Source organism: Aulonocara sp. 'chitande type north' Nkhata Bay, linkage group LG3, assembly GCF_057382095.1.
Source record: "Aulonocara sp. 'chitande type north' Nkhata Bay isolate Kocher_YH1m ecotype deep benthic linkage group LG3, A_spYH_male_GT1.1, whole genome shotgun sequence".
Classification (NCBI taxonomy): domain Eukaryota; kingdom Metazoa; phylum Chordata; class Actinopteri; order Cichliformes; family Cichlidae; genus Aulonocara; species Aulonocara sp. 'chitande type north' Nkhata Bay.
In genome coordinates, this window is record NC_141346.1 from 40,994,096 (window position 1) to 41,016,199 (window position 22,104).

The 22,104-nt window shown below is 43.3% G+C and overlaps 1 protein-coding gene across 7 annotated transcripts in view; it reads left to right on the forward strand.

The window, feature by feature from the left end:
* pcdh7b (protocadherin 7b) overlaps window positions 1-22,104 on the forward strand; it is a 123,075-nt gene that overhangs the window by 55,435 nt on the left and 45,536 nt on the right. For 4 of the 7 annotated variants that reach the window (XM_086281210.1, XM_086281185.1, XM_086281190.1 and 1 more), the window contains one exon: window positions 5,509-5,728. The exons of 2 other annotated variants lie outside the window; for them this stretch is intronic. In XM_086281210.1, the coding sequence (XP_086137336.1) occupies window positions 5,509-5,728 (220 nt within the window). The remainder of the gene's footprint in view (window positions 1-5,508; window positions 5,729-22,104) is intronic. One more of the 7 variants, XM_086281198.1, reaches the window with a different exon arrangement.

Sequence of the window (22,104 nt, forward strand, 5' to 3'; positions counted from 1 at the left end):
AGATATATAATTATATCATCTGCAAAAAGACCTATTCGTTGTTCAAGTTTGGAAACAAAAACCCCTTTTAAGTCTGTACTTTGCCGTATATACTGAGCCAAAGGCTCAATATACAAAGCAAAAAGAGCTGGACTCAAGCAGCAACCTTGCCTAGTTCCTCTAAAGAGCTCAAAGCTGTCTGTCAAGTCCCCATTTATTTTAACTCTAGCCATTGGCCTATGATACAGGGATTGTATACACTTGATGAAGATACTGTCAAAGCCCATTCTCTTCAAAACAGCAAAAAGAAATATCCAAGAGACTCTGTCAAAAGCCTTTTCAGCATCTAAACTCACTAAGGCTGTTGGGATTTTTTCTCTATTAACTTCATTAATTATATGCAATGTGCGTCGTATATTGTCTTGTGTCTGTCGCCCCTTAATGAACCCTGTCTGGTCTTCATCCACCAGGTCAGGAAGGAACAGCTCTAGGCGTCTTGTGATTATAGATGTAAATAGTTTATAATCAACATTTAAGATGGAGATTGGGCGATAAGAATCACAGTTTTCCTTGTTTTTACCTTCTTTCGGTAAGACTGAGATGATGGCCTCTTTCCAGGAAGGTGGAATTTTAGCGTGTTTTATTGTCCAATTAAAAGAATCTATCAAAATAGGGGCCAAAACCTCTTTGAAAGTCTTATACCACTCATTGGGGTACCCATCACTCCCTGGACTTTTATTCGTCTTCAATCTCCTTATTGCCTTATCCAGTTCTTCCTTTGTAATTGGTTTGGTTAATAGTTCATTTTGAGTTGTCCCTATTGAAGGGAGGTCTAACTGATCCAAAAACTCTACAATTTCTGGTCCATTTTTCTGATCCGGTTGACTATACAATGTTTTATAATATTATTGAAAGGTGTTTTTTATCTGTGTTGGTTCATATAGTAGTTCCTTGGTATTTGGATCTCTAATCTTGTTGACTGCATTAGTTATTTGCATTAATTTTAACCGTTTAGCCAATACTTTAGTTGCTTTGGAGCCAGACTCATAGAATGTTTGTTTTGTGAATCTCAGTTTCTTTTCTATTTCCTCCATAGTCAAATCACTTAGTTGTTTTCTTACGTTTTTGATTTTTTCGGCCAAATCAGGACTCAAATCTGTATGCTTTTTTTTTTCCAAATCCCTTAATTGTTGTTCTAATTTGGACTGTGTAAGCTTCTTCATTTTTTTGAGGTAGCTGGTCCTTGATATCAAATACCCCCGAGTTACTACTTTCACAGTATCCCAAATTATTGTTGGGTCTATCTGATCATCCTTATTGTGGGCAATACAGGTTTGTATTTCTTTTTTGATCTCTTTTACCTCAGATTCATTATTGAGAATACCAATGTTCAATTTCCATAATAATTTCTTTTTCTGATTATGTAGGTGAATGGTCAAATGAATGGCGTTGTGATCCGACAAGTCGGCTATACCGATATTGCATTCTGTGACTCTATGTTTATCACTTCTATTTATCAAAAAAAAAATCTATCCTAGAGTGAACCTTATGGGCTGCTGAGAAATGGGTATAATCCTTCTCCAGAGGGTGTAATTCTCTCCATACATCACAGAGATCCGCTTCCTTTATTAATGAGTTAAGAGATTTAGATTTATTATCTTTGCGTCTTTTTTTGCTTGTAGTATCTTTAGTATGATTTAATATACAGTTCCAGTCGCCCCCACATATCAAGGTCCCTTCACTAAAGCTTATAATTTTTTCAGATAGTTTTTGATAGAATTTTGAGTTGTCCTCTGGAGGGGCATACACATTTATCAGGGACACCACTTCATTATTAATCCTCCCTTTGACAGCAACATATCTACCCTCCTTGTCACAGATTTCCTCTAACTTTTCAAAATTTACCGTGTTAGCTAATAAAATTATAACTCCTCTTCGTCTGCTATTCTTACATGAGCTATAAAAAGAATTTACATAGCCAAGCTTTTTAAATTTTTCATGTTCTTCTTTTGACATATGAGTTTCTTGAATGAATATAATCTGTGCCTTGTGTCGTTTCAATTTAGATAGCAATCTACTCCTTTTAACTGGATTCCCCAGACCATTGATATTGATTGAAATAATTTTTATTTTACCTACACCACTCATAATTCGTACAGTGTGCAATGATCATCCCCTCTAGTTTAAGAAAATAAAATAAAACAATATTACTAGACATTAAACAAAAATTAAACACAAACTTGCGACTCCCAATTAGTAGGAAGAAACTGTCTCCCACCATGACCCCGTTGGTAGATCTAGGGTAAAAAACCTCCGTAAAGGAGGGCCCTATGAAATATTTGAGAACTGAAGAAGTAGTTCCCAAATTATAGTCCAACGTATTTACCTCCATCCGGTGTTGCTCCTCCAGAACTTTGAATTTAAGAGGCCTATAATTTTCTGATCAGTGACAGGGGGAAGATATCCCCCGAACTAATCAGCATTTCTCTGAAATTCCTCCAATTTTTTTTTAACTCTCTGCCTCGGGGAAGAAATTTGCTCTCGATGGGAGATTGAGGCCCGTTTCCACTCTCGACACCTTCTGCTTAGCGCATCGTCCTCCTCAGATGCCGCCGGGATCTGGACATCGTATCCCCTCCTCTGCATCTCCATAGCCGCCTCTCGTACGTTACCGTAGTTTCTGACTCCGTCCTGCCAGTGGATCCGAATGCTCGTGTAGGGAGTTTGGAAGCGCACTCCCGCTTCCTTTAGTATCCGCTTAACTTCTCTGTATTGTTTGCGCTTTTGAACAATATCTGATGCATAGTCATGATCAAAGTAGATCGTCTTGCCATTCACCTGGATTTGCTTCTTTTTCCAAACTTCTCGAAGTACGAGTTCTTTCGTTGTGAATTCCTGGAAATTAATAAGAATCGGACGTGGGAATTCTCCAGGGCGCGGTTTCTGTACAGAGATACGATGGGCCCGCTGGATCTTAAGTTCTAGCCCGGCCGGTATAGGTATCTCGTGCTGTAGCAGCTCCGAGACAAAGTCTTGGACAGATCTCCCCTCGGAGCCTTCCTCCACTCCAACCAGGCGTATATTATTTCTGCGGGATCTTGACTCCAGGTCCACCAGCTTGTTCTGAATAAATTTCTGTGTTTTCAAGCTTTGGAGGAGCGCTTCAATTAACTCCATTGTCACATCTTCTATATTTCCCACTCGATCCTCGGCTTCCCCCACTCTCTTCGACAGAGTTTTTATGTCCTCCTTTATCTTGTCGAGCTTACCGCCCAATTCCCGCTGTAGCGTGTTAATGCCTTCTCTCAGCCTTTCATTATCTTGTTTCATTTCTGATTTCAATGATTCGATGGCTTTTAGTAATTCGCCAGCCGAATCTCTAATTATGCCATCGGGGCTCGTGCAGTCTTGTCCTGTTGCGTTATTGGTATTTATTTTTGCGGCTTTATCATGTCCCCTTGGCATTTTGGCCTCCTTTTGCCTTATTCCTCACCAATTATATTCGTTTTGCTCAATTGAATTGTCTGTTGACGAGTTTTCGGTGTTTTAAATTCCTGATAGGGAGCTACCACCAAACGCGTCCACTCAATCCGCCATGACACCCGGAAGCTGTTTATCGGTTTATCTTATCTTATCGTTTATGTAACCACTGCTATCGTCCTCTGATGGCCTTTGCTATGTCCATGTTTCATGCCACGCTCCAGATACATCGGAATTCGGATGTCCGAACTCAGGAGCAATGTCACTTAACGTCTAGATGCACCAGTCAAAAGAACCAAGTAGCTGGCCAACATCACAGCCAAGCTCGTCCTCATATCACCAAGCTAGATGCTTTTTTGGGGGGTGGGATACAGTTGGTATTTTCGGCAAAATCAAGTGTGTTTTCTTTTCTTTTTTGGGTAATTTGGTCCTGACAATAGACATTTGTGCTGAGTATATTTTTTTTAAAGCATTTTTATCTATTTATTTATTTTTGTCTTTTGTGGACCGCAAGGCTATTGGCGTCTACTCAACAGAAGGGAAACATTTTTAGAGCTGATTTCTTCAAAACTAGGCAATTGGGATCAAAATGTTTGACTTTGCAGTGAGCTGTCCCTTTAAGCTGGCCTTTCAACACTTTGTTTTTGAGTTAATGGATCTCTGCCACGTGTAAATATCTGTTGACAGAAGGAGTTTGACGCGATGCTTTCACATCTGCATCTGAGACTGAGCGACAGTGTTAGATGAGTTACGCATGATGTGCAAATTTCAAAGTGCAGGCAACCGTGGCTGATAATAGATTGTACTTCATCAGGTGACACGAATGGGGAACGAATGGAGGGAGAATGCTTTAAGAAGAGAACATTTTTGAGTAATGGGCCTCTGTCCCTGTGTAATATTCTTATGATGAAACAAGGAAACAAGGAGAGCAGAAGGAGGAGTATGTGTCTGTGTGTAGAGGTGTGTGCGTGGGACGTGGGGTAAAATCGGAAGAGATGGAGAACACGAGAAGGTGATGAGGTCCAGTGAGGTGCAAGAGAGAAGATGTGCTGCACCAGAGGCGAGCTCCGACAGTGTTTGCATGTAATTAATTAACGGCATTAGCCATTTGTAATGCCATTTATTCTGGTAATGACCAAGCCTGGTGTTTGGTTCTTCGCCCTGCGCTCATTCTTTCTTTCATTTCTCCTCTCTGCCATTTACCTTTGTACAACGCTAAGGCAGGGGATTAGGAGACACGGAGAGTGGAAAAAGAAAATCAGGCTGATACAGTGAGAAAGAGGCCTCGGCTTTAATGACATGCTCTGTTACTGCTTAACACAAGACACTGTTCAATAATGTGTTAGAGCGGGCTACGCATATTGACAGCGTGAACCCACAGCTCATCAAGAAAAGCCTTTTGTACGTGCGCACTTAGTCGCATGCTGTCAAGTGGGTGTGCCTATTTGTGTGCGCCCGTCTTTTGCCTTTTGCGCCTTCGCTCTCTGGCAGCGAATCAGACCTCCCGGAGAGCTGAAAGCTTGTTCACCTTGTCCTCGTTTTAGTGGGAAAGTAAACAAGTGAATGAGGCTGATGCACCACCATTCCCCCACTCCCACTCCCTCTTTCCATTTTAGCTGTATTTAACACACAAATCTAGCTAGCTACCATGTCTCCTTGGTCCCTTGAGTTCTAAGCGTGCTTGTGAAAGACTCCTTTGTGCAGCTTCTTCTGTGTCCTTTTGAAAGTTTTCAGGGTTAGAGAAAGGCAAAGTAGTTCTTTCTTGGCTACTCTGATAGAAGAGATCATAGTTTTATTTTTGAGGGTGGCATTAGAGCTAGTTTGGTTGCTAAGGTAGCTGCTAATACCCTTAGCCATGGCCTTCACTGAGTCTACGTATCCTAGCCTCCCTTGTTTTCCTAACCTATGTTCCTGCCATCCTGACTTGAATCCCTTCTATTTCCAAAGGATCCCGCTCCCAAGCTGACATCCAATAATAAAAGTTGAAAAAAAAAAAAAGTAAAGAAGTCCCTTTAATAGTGACCCTCGGCCGTTTGGTTTCTCTTGTAGCCGTTTCGCCGAGTGACCTTCTCGGTGGTGAGCCAGCCCCAGGATCCTCACCAGCAGGGATCGCTGCAGAGCTGCTACGACAGCGGCCTGGATGAGTCGGAGACACCGAGCAGCAAGAGTTCGTCGGGCCCCCGGCTGGGCGCCCTTCCCCTTCCCGAGGACAGCTACGAGAGGACAACGCCGGATGGCAGTGTCGGTGAGGCAGAGCACATGGAAAATGGTAGGGGCAAACACTGAAAGGAGATGTAGAAACCGTTAAGACACAGGAACAACACATGCACATAACTGGCTAGAGAAATCCAAGCGGGACGCTGTAGAAAGCATCACAAGCAAAGTGCAGAAACACACGAGCGTCCCTTTTTCTTTCTTTCCTTCTTTTTTTGTGCTAAAATGCTTCTGTTGTCAGTTCGACATTTCTCTGTGCCAAGGGTATGGATGTGGTGTGGCGCTTGTGATGCAACTATTTTTTGCTGAAGCCTAAAGCTCATTCAGTGTACATTGTATGAACAACGAGGTCCGGGATTTATTATAAAACCGAGGTCTCTGTTTCAGAAACAGAAGGCTTATTTGATCAAAGGGGCTACAAGAGGGAATATGTAGCAGACGAATTCTTTTAGATCAACCACCTTTCAGGGCCGTCTTTATCCTTCTAGTTTGTTGCTTTGTTGCACCGTTTTACAAATCCCGCTGAATTCCGTTTGCAGGCTAGATCTCAGCTGCAGGGGAGGATAGGTGTTCAGAAAGATCTCGCTCTCTAGCTCGCCTTGCATTCTTTGAGATAAAGTAAAAGAGGTGTAACGGGGAGGGGGCTAATACTCTGAATTGTTTAGAAGCTGTACAGGCAGCTGCTGCACTGATTTGTAATTTGTGTTTGGCCTCGAGGCCCTCACCAAGGAGTTCATTTTGCTTCAATTAAGGGATCGAACCGATGATCCGTGTGTTGTAATGCATAAAGACTCCAGCCTAGAGAGAGTGGACGGGAGCGGTGGCAGAGTGAAAAAAAAAATCCTTTGTAAAAGCTTCTTCTCTTGCAGAACCTTCTCCTCACAGCTAGCCTGAACTAGTTTCCTACCAAAGCCAAAATATATGTGTGTGTGTGTGTGTGTGTGTGTGTGTGTGTGTGTGTGTGTGTGTGTGTGTGTGTGTGTGTCTGGGTGTGCAGTGAGAGATGAGGGTAATGGTCCCATTCATAGTCTAGGAGTCTGAGGCGATGCTTAACAAGGAGTAGCTGTCTTGAGAGTGCTAAGCCTAAGTGCAGAGGCTTCCCCACTGCAGCTTAGGATAAGGATATTCAAATGGCTTAAAGATTCACATCCTCTCTTTTTTACAATGGAGCTGTTAGGCGGATGATGCCCTTACCTTATTTTAAATCAGTGCGGTCAACACAAGCACCATTACATCCACAAGGTGGAGCCTGGACAAACACCTGGTTCTACCTCAAGGGCCGATGTCTAGTTATGGTGTTTGCACTGACTCGAGACAAGCAACAGAAAGTTAGTCAAATCAGACAGATGGGCACATCAAACAGGCCGTTATACCGGAGTGTCCACAGTGAGCTTTTTCAAATTTCGGCCCCGACACAGATTGAAGGGGATTTGAAACACTTTGATGTGAGCATGTGAGCTGATAAGGCTACCTCGTGGATATTAAAAATCTCAATTTTCCGACAACGAGTGCCCATTAAATTACCAAATAAGTCTTTAAATTAAAAGGATCGTTTCATTTTGGTTTCTGTTACAGGAAGGGGGGTGAGTCGATAGCGATCCGGTTAAGGAGCCTGTCGAGTAAAACCACTTTTAGAATAAATACGGCACAAATAGGGAAATGCATTAAACCAAAGATGGAGCGTTTGATACCCAAGGAGCTCTCATACTGGTCCAAATATGCCCACCAGTTTCACTTCTTAGCTCAATGTGCATGTTTTCGCTAATTCCTCAGCTTGGTGAAAAGCATACTGACGCTTCAGAGGAGATTTGCTGGAGAACAGAGTCAAGGTCAATTCATGAATCAGTCTCCATCTAAGAGAAACAACACTCTCCGCTGTTGCTGCTATCTTTAGTGAGATCGGCTGAACTGGTGTGTGTGCGTGTGTGAGAAAGGCAAGGCAACAGCACATGTGTGATTGGAAGAAAAGGGAGCGCTTGTGAACGCTGGCTTGATATTGTTTAAAAAATCAGCCTCTACATCTCACATTTCTTTTGCAGCACAGTTATACAAATTGGAGTTCTTACACAGTTTGTACTCCAAGGCTATGAGCTGATATAATCTGGTAGGCAGCGGGGTGGCCTTGTGGTCTGAGAGACTATAATTGGTCTAGGTCCTGTGATTCAGTCCCAGAGAGAGAGAGCGAGAGAGAGGGAGGAAAAAAAAAAAAGCATCTCTGTGCTTCCAGTTAAAGCGTCCTTGAGGACACCGCCGAGTCCCTGCTTGCTCACTTATGGCAGGTCGCTCTGAATGAGGGCATCAGCTAAATACCTAAGTGTAAAGTAAATGCAATCATCTAAGGTTAGGCTAAATATTGGCAAACTGCTTCAGCCTCTGCGGTCTTTAGCATCCCTTCTCGTGTTGTGGCAGGAGCTCGCACAGAAAGCATCAGCACCGCATTTACTCAGTGTTAACCCCCACCACCCCACCCCCCAAACATGCCTTTTTTTTCCATTTTTTTTTTTAGAAAATGAGGGCATTACGAGGAAGAAGGAAAACAAAAGTCAGCAGATGGCTTGCTGTGGCACTTGTTGCCGACAAGGGCATCATTAGCGGCATGTAACTATGTAACTGCAGACATTTATGTGCGTAATGCAACGGCTATGTCCTATAGTAGGCCCAAATCTCAACCTTGCCCCTGGAAGCATTAGTATCTGTTTGACAACTTTAGAAACTGAGGATTTGAGAGTTGTTGTATTTTTTCCCCCCTTGTTATCGAGCCATCATGTTTGATTGCCGTCTCTTTGTGTTAGGGTGAAATGCAGACAAAAGCGAGTGTCTGCTTTTTTCGATTCGGAGCATTTTCCAGCTCTCGGTTACTCGTTGTCGATCAATGTTCGCACGAACAATCGGCCTCCACCGCAGCTGCTCACATTCATGAATGCATGCATGCAAGTAGCCCCCACCACACACACACACACACACTCACATTGTGTGTTCACCCTGCCTCCTTTTCCCCGTCCTTCCTTTCTTTCCACCCTGCACAGATGTGCTGAGGGACCGTGTTTTCTTTTCCTCATCTCCTTCATCAAGGTCATGTTGCAAACTTTATTATTTTCTGTTGGGTTCCTTCTTTCCGTGGGGAGCGTTAAAAGAAAAACATTTAAAATAAAAAAAGCAAAACAAAAAACAATCAACCTCTCCATCCAAGACAGATTCTTCCCACACTGACTCAGAACAGGGAGTTCATCGTGGGAATATGAACACATTGTTGACCTCAAACACACACTGCTTGATCAGCCTGAGAGACATCCAAAAAGTCTGTGCCAGGAAGCGATAGGAAGTTTTGCTGCACCTCTCCCAACGCCGCTGAACAAAACTGAAATTTCATACTTGCGAGTTACCTGCTCAGGACGCAAAATAATTCAATTTTGCTGCCATTATACTTGGGCCTCCGTATCGCTCAGAGACGCCACTCGGTACGTCTCAATGAAGTCTTGGTCTTTTTTTGATGCTCAGTTGGACCCCCACTCCTCCTCGCACCCTCGCATCCTCACTTATTCATAAGCTTACCCCGGCGCTCATCAGATATTCATAAACATTTGGAGTCAAACAGCCGATTAGGCCGTTATGGATGTCGAACAGCCCTTCCAGATGTACGCCGTTATCGGCGGGTCAAAGACTCGTGCTCTATTATTGATCGCCGCATCGCCAGGGGGGCAGAGGATTTTTCAATTTTTAGTTCAAGTGCACTTCAAAATAACATGCTTCCACATTGCTCTTTCATGATGAGTTACGTGTCTGAGGTGTGCAAAGTGTTTTTTTTTTCTTTTTTTGTAAAGGCTCTGCATGAATCTGAGCAGCTCCCGGCACTGAAGATGTAATAACATTTTTCAGTAGATCAGTGCAGCTATGCAGTGTGATGTGCTTGTTGCTGTAGGTCACGCTGCCAAGGATGTATCGCATTTGATCCACAACATCACATTATATACATATATTTTTTCTTTACAAAATTGCTAATATATATCTATAACCTCTTACTTTTAAGGTTCACCTTTTGCATTCAAACCATGTTATGTACACTGAGCTGGCAGTGGCTATGCTGGGTTTAGCAAGGCCTGCTGATACTACTGTATGTGGACATAGCACCAAATCACAACAGCAGTCGCCTCAAAGTGCTTCATGTTGCACGGTAAAGAACCTACAGTAATATAAAGAAACCCCAACAATTCGAAGACCCTCTATGAGCAAGCATTTGGCAACAGTGGGGAGGAAAAACTCTCTTTTAAGAGGAAGAAACCTTTCCCAGAGAGGTGCAGCTATCTGACCTGACCATTTGGGAACGTTGAGAATGTAGAGGACAGGACAGTGTTAATAGACTTTGTATTTTCTGCCTGAATTTTGTTTTCAAGAAATATACAATGCTTGTGTGATATGCGCAGTATAACTAACGTATAACCTGACTTGTACCTGCAGGAGATCGTTGACTCAACTTTTTATTCACCTCTGCATCACAGTGCAGATCTCACAGAGGCTGACGCCTGTGCTGAATGCAGAGGCAGAGGAGCACCGCAAATTTATTGTAGCCTCTAAGAGAGTGATAGCACGTCCTACTGGCTGCTAATGTTAGCATGCCTCCCACGTTTTCTTTTCTGCATTGGCTGGCAGACAATCACCCACAGCACACACACACAGACACACACACAGACCAAACACTACCTTTCTCCTGTCTGTCCTGCTGAGAAATCTCGGGGTACCACCGCTGGATTACAAACATCATCATTTAGCATTGGCTAGTCGGTTCAATAGAGTAGGACAGACAAGTGGCGCATCACAGCGGTTATCAATCAGGTAGTCAGCGAGAACAAACACCATCTGAGCCTTTGCTAACAAAATCACCAAGTACAAAGCAAACGCCGGACAGACAGACGCTCAAATGCCCACTTTTAGACAAAAATCATCTCTTTGTCGTCTTACACACACACACAGACGCGTGCGCGCACGCACATCCACCCTTCATTCGGCGCAATGAGCCACTGAGTCATTTTCCAGCTCTGTGAAGCACCTCACTAGATCACTTCATTGTTGTTGTTTCTCCATTTCCAAAGCTTTACCCGTTGGAATGCCGCTTTTCCTGGTTAATAGTGTGCGTGTTTGTGTGTGAGGCTGTTCATTAGGCAGGCCCAATTGTAGGGCCAGATGGCAAAGCGAGTTTGTTTAATTAAAACCATTCATATTTCAAGAGTCGAGCGGCAGCAGCGCTGGTCTTAGGTCTGATTTCCCTCAACTTGGTGGCGAGATTTGTGTGTGTGTGTGTTTCTGTAACTGGTAGTGTAAAAAAAAAGAAAAAAAATCACTCAGCGGAAGGGAGCCGTGCTATCAATCAGCATGTTACACAATATATTCACCCCACCGCCTCCCGCTTGTGCATTCCCCAAGGTCACGGCGTAAAAACACCACAGCATTAATCCGAAAATTAAAGTGAGCAAAGGAATGAAAGGGAATGATAATCTGTTACATCTTTTAAAAAGCCTATAAATTATTCGGGCGCTTGTGCATTTTGCAGCAAGGTTTAAATTCTGCGCGCGCCTCCAGTCGTGCCGTGTGTCTCTCATTCATTTCCATCTGTCCCTAACCACTCGCCCCTTATTTTCTTTTATTTTTTGAGAGTGTGTGTGATATCTTCAGGCAAGGGGACAGCATGAGAGATAGAAAGAACAAGAGAACCTGGTGTGATGATGTGAGAAAAAAAAACACTGGGGGGGGACATAAAAAGAGGCATGAGTGGCAAGACAGAGTACATGAGTAACACGCCACACAGGAGCCTAGAAATGAATGGGAGGTTGGAAATAGACCAGGAGATAGCGAGGAAAAAAAATTAACAGACAACAAAATAGAGAGAGAGAGAAACAGAAGGAAAACGCCAAGGATGGAGGTTATGGAGTCGCCGGCAGGGAGTGGCGGTTGACAGACAGAGATGATTGATCACTGCTCAGGTGGAGGAGGCAGGTATTCAAATCATACCCAAGTGTCACATCCGTGATCCCATCTTTCTCCTCACACAGGCACATTTGGACTTTGAAGCCCCTTCAGTGCAGCCTTCACTTCAGTGCCGCAGCACGCTGACAGAATTAAGCTCGAGGAATACCTGCTCTTAAAAACCAACTGGAGAAACCCGAGGAAGGAGCGGGCGAAGGCTCATTTATGTTTGCGATGAAGGATTGGTTCAAGCAAAGTGCCGGAAACAAAACTTTCTCTCATTTACTTCCGTTGGCATCCACGGAGCTACATAAATCATCTGCTGGTATCATCTTTGACCCACATCTGAATGTTGAGTCTCACTAAGCTCGACTGGGCTTCGATGAACTGTTTAATTCATATTTTCATTTTCTCCCCGCTTTGATCATCGCAGGTCACAGTCTTCATAGTCCGTCTCCAATTGATGCAGAATGCAGCAAGTCACATAACACACCTACTTTTGCTTCCCTTCACTGGCTCCAAATGAAATCCACTTTAAAATCCTGTTATTAACATATAAAGCGCCACATGGGCAGACCCCTCATTATATATATCCAGCTACTGACAGCTTGTCGCGGCAGCCGGTTACTCAGATCATCTGATCAAGGTCTCCTGACTGTTCCAGCCTTGTCATGTTTATAAGGTTGTAGCGCCCAAACTTTGGAAAAGCCTTCCTCGGCCTATCAGGTTAGCCGAGTGTGTGCTTTGTTTTAAATGGCTCCTGAGAACTAATTTCTTTAGGTTAGATTCCCCTTAATCATTCCCTCAGTTTGTTAAATCGTATGAAAGTGTGTATGTTGGAATGAATGTGTGACTCTGTGTGTGTGTGTTTGAATGTGTAGCTTAATGGTGTGGCTTTTATTCAAACTGTGAAGGACATTGTAACTCTGTGTTTTGAAACGTGCTATACAATTAAAGTCATTATGGAGACTTCACGGTTTATTTGAAGAAAATTTAATGATGTACATCGGAGTGTTTTTTTTTTCTCCCAGTTTACAGCGTGGAAAAAATGCAGTTTAAGAAAAGCATGAGGTTAGTTTTCTGTGGACAGAAGCAGCGATTTCAACTCAAAGGTAAATAATGGGATTATTTAGTTGGGAGATGATTTAAAGATTTAATTGTGCAAAGTAATTATGTCATTTTTACGTTTTTGGGGGGAACAAATTAAATTAAACTCACCTGCCTGCAATTTCTTTAGGGAAACAGGAGACAGCGAAAGGCAAACAGAGGCAAACCAATCCACTAAATCAGGGATGTCAAACTCATTTTACATTGTGGACCAGATGTAGACCACTTTGATCTCAAGTGAGCCAAACCAGTGACACTCCTCCTTCTGTCAGTGTGAAAAAGTTTAACTACATGTTTAATCCCTGAGATATGTTAACATAAAAAAAGGAATCTCAACAGGACATTTTATTACATGATTAAGAAGTGCTATTGTTGTAGATGAAAGAAACCTGTCAGCACCAGTCTTAGTGGTGAAAAAGTTCTGTTAGCGACAGCTAACTGACTGTCCTACAATTATAAAACTGAAAGTTGTAGTTAGTTAATTGATTTTACTGAGTATCCATTGTACAAAATATACATTTCTACAGTAGTGAAAAAACAGAAATTTTCAATCATTGAATTTTTTTATCTATAACTTTAGTGTTTGAACAGCCATGTGGGAGGTCTTTAGCAGTAACGATTAAGTTGTAAAACCTATGAAAATGCATTAAAAGGACAAATATTTTGCCTTCTCTCATGTTTTCTAAAGGGATTCAATAGGGGCGATGTGGAGTCCTTGCCGGGCTATTTTGGCCCCTGAGCCTTATGTTTGACATCCCTGCTCTAAATCAATTAAAATGTGGAAGAAGATGTAATTAAGAGAGATTTGTTGTAAGACGTGAAAAAGAAAAGATTTGTTGGTATGGTTCTAATATCACTACCTGCAATGTAACTTACAAAGCAACCTGCCACAAACTGAAAACATACGTCGTGCACACACACACCTAAACGCACACACACACACTGTGGCTGTCTGAGTGTGGATAATGGAATTGCTGCTGTGGTGTTTTGTGAAGCCAGGGGCAGACTGACACCCACTCCTGACAGAGATTACAAAAGCCATTCTAGCTGGCTTACAAACACCGATACACAGAGAAGCATTACACAACCACAATGGCCATTTGGGTTAAGAGAGAAAAAAGTGGAGCCATTTTAGATCGACTCTGTATGTATGGTGTACGCACGCACACGCACACACACACACACACACACACACACACACACACACACACAGAAAACGTGGCAAATGCGTTTTTAAAGTGTCATAGTCAAGTGATTCCAATAAGACCCCCCCCCCCCTCCCCCCCAACTGAGAGAGGCAGCCATATTGTTTTGCCAGGAATGTGGAAGGATACTCGCGCCTCAGAGTTGGCAGTCGGTTGCATTTCTTCGTCATCTCCTCCGATCCGGATGCACATACTTGATAAAGCGGGCGAGTCGGGTCTTGCAGCAGAGAGATTAAAACTGGGATGGGGCGGTCTTCAACGAAGACAATTAAACACCTCCCGGACATCCACCTCCACCCAAAAGCTTCCTGCACTCCACTCTCCATTCCACTCCTTCCACCCCCACCACGTTTGTCTCAGGGCGCTCTCGTCTTCTGCTCAGTTTCCCTCCTCACCTCCTGCCCTGATCTTACCCTCCTCTCTAACTCTTCTTCTTGTTTTTCTTTTTTTTAACTTTCTTCTCTCGCGTCCAAGCATCCTGTTAAGATTCCGTGCACGGTTGCGCCGAGGTGCAGAAGTTGTGCAGAGCGAGCACTCTGGAACATCAGGTGTGCAGCACTGGGACACAGTGGGTGCCGTGTCTTTCCCAGCGTGAGGTCCACAGCGAGGAAGGAGGATTGCCCGTAAGGCATGACAATAATCCTAACTCGCCAAGTTTTCATTTATTTATTTGCGCATTTTCGGATTCTCAAGCACGCGATGACGAGACCGTAAGGTCAGAGGAGTGCGTGTGTTGCAGCACGCCAGCTTCACACCTGAAGCAATATCTGAGAGGAATACTGAGAAAGACAAAGCATTAAGGTCCTATTTTTATGTATTTTTGCTTTTCTCACTTCAGGGAATTCATCCAAAAACCCCACAAACATACAGGATTCAGGTGTTCGCACGTTCTTTAGGCCGACGCCGAGCCGCGGCTCCTCATGCATTCATTCATGTGTTTGCCAAACATATTTTGTGTGCAAACACCGCCCCTTGCCACCCCGCTCCGTCAAATCTTGAGGTTAGGAGATGCAGACAGAAATGCAAGCGTAATAGCCCTCCTGTAGGTTTTTTTTCCTTGCTTTCTTGCTCAACATTGCACACATCTGAAAACTTTCAATTTAATTTGCATGCAAGGAATGCCGCACTGATTGCAAAAAACCAGGCAAACCTTTGCCCAGAGAAAGAAAAAGAAAAGGTGAACAGGGAACAAATTAAACTGTCCAGAATGGGATGTAACCTACTTGTAGCCGGTACATGAACTGTAAAATGTAGCTCTCATTTTGGAGAAAGTTTGTCAGAATTGCTGTAAGATATTGCGACTCCGTGTGTGTGTGTGAGGCTGTGATGCTGTGAGAGACATAGTTTCAGCCTGAATATAAGCAGTGACACTGTTTTTGACCTTTAAGCTAGAAAATGCAAATTGTGTATTTCCCCCCTCTCTGTGTTTGTGCACGAGCTGACTCATGCATGTTCTAGCTCTTCCTCTGTTTATCTTACACATTATTTATGTGTGGCACCCAGCCTGCCAGTAGCTTAACCTTTGACCTTATGTCACACTGTGCTTTTTTTGGCCACCCGCAGCTCTGCCGCTCATTCACATTTAAAGGAGTGAAAAGCAATACGGAAAAAAAAGAAAGAAATACATTTCCATATTTTCGTTCTTCTCGTCTCGCTACCTCGTCCGAGTTTACCCACGTGTGTCTATTTACAGAGCAGCTTGCTGTTCCACATCTCCAGTAGGCACGGCTGTGGACTGGCATTCCTTCTGGAAAAGGATTTTGTCAGGAAGCTTTGCCAGCAATATCTGCTGCTACCGCTAATTGATAGCAATTAGGTCGCATTATTTAGGAATTTGACATCGTGTTTGTCTTTAATCGGGCTGGTTTGATGAGTCAGATGCACGGCTAAATGCTGTAAAACTGTCAAAACAGGGAAACAAATGCTTGCTTGCTGCAGGCATTGAATAAAAAAAAAACCAACTAATAATAATCAGTGCGTGCTTCTTTGTGATAGGATGGCCTCAGTGTATTGTGTGGAGTGTATGGATGGTATGACCTTAAGATGCATTGTGAAACGTTCCCATGCTAAAGCTATGCATCTTTGTCAGTATTGCCTGGAAATTGCTGATAAGCAAAATAATTGTAAATCTCAAGCATCATTTTCTCATTGTGACAACTGAGTGAACGTCATTTGACGGTGGAAATGATGAAATGTTCAGGAATAAACCCTGGGCCTTAAAGGGGACTTGCAATGTGCATTTCCACCTTTGCATTTCTATTCTTGGACTCTACTAGAATAGCTTTATGTGTAGAATCTGTATTTACTTTTTACTGAGTCTTGGTGCAGCCTGTCAAACAAAGCCCAGCAGGTGAGTGGCGCTCCTGCGCTCACAGCCAGCGCTCTATCCGTGACATGACCATTATATAATATTGCGCAAATGTTTGAGTTCCATTGTGTGTTTTTCTATCTAGGGATTCTTTTACTGCGTTGTTACTTTCCAGAAGGAATTGCACGATGGATCAAAATCTCGTGGTTATTTCTGTGTTCAGTATTTTAACGGTTCTGACAAGATCCCCAACAAAACTGACTTTAATGTAGCAACAGAACAGGACAGAGCCACCACTGTGTTTTGCAGTTGAGTATAGACTCTGTCCTGGCCTCCATTGTAACAACACGTTATCAAACCTATTGCTGTGGATTTTTAGGCTAGTTGCTTTGCAATCTGACATGCTTTCCCTTTTTCCTTTTCTTAATCATTTTCATACACCGAGAGCAGGCAGGACTGTGGCAATAATGGCTTCTTCACAGCCACCCTTCCACAGAGACCATTTCTAGTGAGGCTACAGTGATAGTAGTTGGATGAACAGAAAGGCAGATGCGTCTCTCAGGTCCTTCATCTGCTAGTTTTAGACCTGCCACTTCTTTTGTTCTCCACTTGTCCAGTTTCCTCAAATATTTTAAGGACACAGTGCACGCCACGAAGAGAAAGGTGAACTTTTCTGCTAACAGCTCATTGGAAATCACATTTTTGTTGCAAAAATACTGTTTTATTTCTGTCAAACTGTGTTATCTTTGTCATTTTTCACAGATTCAACTAAATAAATAGAAACATGCTGTTAGTAACAAAGTTCCTAAAGACACAATTTAAAAGATATAATTTAAAACTGGCTCTTTGCTCAGTTGTCTGTTACTTTTTTTTATCCTTGAATGATTCATAGGTCAGTGTTAAGTGGCTTAACAAACAAAATAATGCAAGAAAAAAATGAAATATTTTTCCCTTGGAGGGAAAATATAAAGACGTGAGGGGGTGGCTCAAGACTTCTGCAAGCCATACGCTGTCTGACTGACACCACCCAGTGGATTTACAGCAGCCTCAATATGGAGCTGTTGTCTCATTATTTGTGGAGACACCTGACTATTTGAAACTTTGGCCATGTGTAATAAAAGCAAACACATTATGTCATTTTAAGAGGCTTAATTGGTGCAGAATCACACCATTACACTTACGTTATACTGTATCGTCTATTAAACTCTTACCATACCAGCTATAGATACTGCGATAATTACTTATTATCAGTCATTATAGATAATCATAAATTATCAATTAAGCATTTAAAGAAGTGTTAACAAATGCTTAAGACGGCAGGATAAGAAAGTGGAGGAAATCAGTTCTAACTGCTGTTAGTGCGAGCATGTCTGTGTGTGCATAGATGCACTCGAATCCAAGTAGAGATGCATCATGCTCTCAGCGGTGCAACAAGACTACCTCGGCCCACCAGAACTTATTTTTACTTCCCTCTTCCCCTCTCAGCCCTCCGCTCCCCTGCTCTTCGCCTCATAAAAATAGATGAAAGCGTGTAACAATGGAAGAAGGGGGATTATCCTTCCGCTCTCTCTCTCTCGCCTTCTCTCTTTGAGGACACAATTAATGTGTCTCATATGGTGGAAGAGCGAGGGAGGAGGGAGGGAGCAAAGCGAAGCGAGGGAGGGAAGGATGGACTGAAATGAAAAGCTAACACACGATCTACAGGGTGGGACAGTCCGGCCCGCCTGTGGCACAGTTCGCGTTGGAGATCTCCGCGCGGGCCCGCGCTGCCACCTTTGACATCGGTGATGCTGGAGGGCTTCACAACACCGACACACACCGCTCCGAAAAGAGCGACACGGCTGCATACAAAACACTTTGACACACACACACACGAAAGCATCACAAGTACCTCTATATACAGCTGTATGCATGGATGTGCACACCTCCATTCACCTCGAGGGACAATATCCTCCTGAGCTGCTGTAGCTGAGGAATTTCATTATTTTCTCCCGTCTTATTTCCATTCAGCTGCACTTTTTCTTTTTTTAAATAGGAACTGTGCTCATGGACACAATAACTCTTGGCCATATATGTATCAGCGAAAAGAAAAAAAGAGAAAAATCCTCTCTCAAAGCAGATGTATGATTTTTTTTCTTCCTCTTTTTTCTATTTCGCAGGGAGGAAGAATGCTCATTATTTTTCTTACCCTGAACAATCCTTCCGCGCTTCTCTCAGAAGTCGCTGAGAATGACTTAATGCATTTTCCAACAGACGTTTTTTTTTTCTTTACAAAGGCTCGTCCATTTAGTCCATCAAAGCAGTTTCCCTGGCGAGAAATTCGCAGAACGGTCAGCATTAGCACCATACATGTTTTATGAAGGCCGGGAGCTCACCCTACTTAAGACAAACGGCACGCATTCGCATTCAGCGCATTCACGTGGCTGGGAAAATGGTATGGTTTGTAGGTGTGTGTGTGCAGAACGAGAAAACTGCCTGTGTGTAAGTGTGTGTGCTGCCAATATTTGCACTCTGTCTGCTTCTCCTTTGTTAGTGTGACGCTACTTGCTTATGCATTGTTGACCCATTTAAGGGCTTTAGTGCTCTCCTAGCTCACAGTGTAAACACTTTATTCCCCTACATATAGTATCTGCAGTCACAAACAACAGCATAAATATATACAAAAAAGAAAAAATCACAGCATTTGGATGCTTTAACAAAACAAGATTTCTAAGCAGGCCGGCCCTTATTTGTTTTCCCTTCATAAATACTCTCTCTCGTTCGCTTCCTTCCTCTATAACCTTGTCTCCCATCTTGGAATGCGAGGATTCGAAGCTAAAATGAAATGTCGTGAGTCGCAGCAGGCAAAACATTGCCTGGCTCTGCTGACAGCTTGGGAATTATTTTGGGGCACAATGCACCATTTCCCACCCCCCTCCCATCATGCTGGGGGATGAATATGCACCCGGTAATTGAAGTGCGGCGTCAACTCGAGCCCGTGACTTGACAAATTTCACCTGGCCCTGTTTCCATCAATGCACGCCACTCCCTCCTCCGTGTTGTTTGCGACTTGGAACGCACCTGGTCGTGAAAGGCAAGGAAGCGTGCTCAGATATTAGATCCCGCCCTTCCTCCAGGTGTGGATGTTATTCTTTCCATTTTGTGTGTGTGTGTGTGTGTGTGTGTGTGTGTGTGTGTGTGTGTGTGTGTGTGTGTGTGTGTGTGTGTGTGAATATTTCTTAACCCGAGGTCACAAAACAAGGAGCAAAAAAAAGAAGAAGGAAGAATTCTCCCCATCCTTTGTATGCCATTCACCGTGGCAGCTGTCCTTTCAAGCCTCTAAATGCAACGCAATCACCTCACAAAAGCAGGCGGCTTAGTTATGCGTGGGCTCCGATGACTACAGTCCTGAGCGTGCACAACTTCCTGTGAGGGATGATTAGAGTGGCCAAAGTGGCAATCAAAAGCCTCAGTTTTAAACCACAAAAGGAAAGAGAGCCCAGGAGCCAAAACACATAGGCAGGGACGCACAGTCAGCGCGACGTAACCCGACACCTTCAGCCAAACAATGAAGGCAAATGTGGTGTGGATTTGATGAGTGATATAGCCTGGTGACTGTCTCCCCCCCCCTCCTTCTGGGGTTTACAATAAGATTAACTCCTTGAACAAATGCAATGAGGGCACACCTGGTTTTTTTTTGTTTGTTTTTTTTGTGCACTTGTGGCAAAGTATGTGTTTCTTTGTCTGTTTCCTGCCCTTTTGTTTGCAGTCTCGCCCGCAGACTAATGGCTACCTTGAAGGCTAAAACAATAGCATTTATCTTCTCTGCAGTTCAAACTTAAGCTTCAGGCAATCACTTTAGCCGAGGTTTGTAAGACTAGAAGTGCCTGCACACAGGGCGCAGGGAGGATTGAGTTTAAGTGGTGGAAAACTAGCGAGCAGTGATCTACAGAGAGCCAAAGAGCTGTTTAAGGAACTGCTTTCGAAGTCGTTTGTCTTTCCTTTTATTCCTTATTACTTTGTGTTAATTTTTTCCCTGTTATCACAGGTTCAAACAGCCCTTCGACTTTTATCAGGTGTTACGAGTGAGTGAGCAGAAAGAAACGAGAAGATATGATGACAAAAGATCCCCTTGCTGCTGATGAAATGACAAAACAAAGCATCCAAATCTAGTTGGTGCATACTGAACAGCACACAAATGTGCATAAAGGCTCATGTTGAGGATGCAAAAAAACTCCCAAAAAATAGATATATATTCAATCTCTTTATACATGCCTATGCCCAGGGATCAGCTTTTGCAAACTTCTACAAACATTGCATCGCCTGCAACTCACTGCGAGGTGTTTTGAGCAGTCGTTGGAGAGATGCTGCTGGCGAGATGTCGACCTCAGGCTGTGTACATACGTAAGCAGGAAGGTGCTGTAGGTGTTTAGCTGGCTTTGGAAGTTTTGAACGATTATGAGAAAATGCGCTCGGCTTACTCCGGTGCTTTTTTTTTTTTCTTTTTTGCTTGCACCGGGCTACAGTATGCACAGGGGTCTGGGGGATCCAGAGTAGTGCTGTTTAGGCTGCCTCCCACACACAAATGCACAGCTCGGATTTGAAAATCTCCTGGAAGTGACAGATTGGGTTCACGCACGCTGCTGGGAAACAAGTTACTGTCATTATCCAGTTACAGCTGCCGCGAGGAACTCGTCCTCGAACTGCTCTTAGGGTAGTTGTCTCGTTTCATCTGTTTGCCCTCTCTCAGCACTCTCCAAACCGTAAACATTATTGCTCATTACGGCCTTTAAATATTTAAAGGGTAATTCACATCAAACTCTGTTCGAACCTCTGGGCTGCAAACAAAAAAGTATTTGGATGTTTTCTGGCTCCTGGAGGGAACCGAGTGTAATCTGATGAACTGCTTTCAAGTGATGTCACCTGAGACAAAAGAAGGACTCAGGTGGAAGACTAAAAGTCTGACACTCACAACAAACGTAGGGGTTAGAGTCAGGCACCTTTTTCAGCTGTCATCAACCCATTAAATGGGCATTATCAGTTATTGTCAGTCCGTTATGTGTTGAAAAAGGTAGTTATCACCTCACTGAAATGTGGCCGTTCTGCTCTGCTGAACAGGAGGAATGGGTGGTGTCTGTCTGGTCTGAAAATAGCAACAAAAGTCCACATTAGGAGGTAGTAGGGGTGTTGAAGAGTAAATCCATTTAACTTTCAGCAATGATACATGAGTTTGAGACGCGTCGTTTGAACTTTATCTTCTATTTTCTTGGCATAAGCAGCAAAACTTTTAGTTCAGGAATGGAAAAAGGTCACAGTGTTTGGTTAAAACACACCTTTTTTTCTCCTTTCAATGCGAAGCACATATTGCAGTGCCATAATTTGCTAGCTTGCAGTGGCATTCAGCCACAAAGAATTCACACATCCGCAAGGTGTCCTACACAATCTGGCTCGCTCTCTGTTTATCACTGATTAGAATGGATGATAACCACCTTCCTAGCTTGCTAGTAGGTGGAGGAGGGACTGATAACAACTGACAACGGCAGTTTAATGTACTGATAGCATCGAGATCGGATGAGTGAGAAAGAAGGAACAAGAAGAGCGGCCAAACCTCTGTAAACATCCACGTCTCTGCTCGAGGCTAGCAGCAAACCGGCGGTCAGATAGCATTGTGAGAAATGCAGATGGCGGCTTTTGACAAGAACGTGTGTGCACTGGTTGTGATGCATCTCTTTTTTTTTTTAACTGTTCTTTGCGAGTTATTTCATAAGAGTGCGACGGTAAGTCTGCGAAGTGCTCTTTTTGTGACACCCAGAATCCTCCTGTTTACGCCGAATGCACTTAGCCTAAATAGCACCGGCGGTAATGAGAATCAAC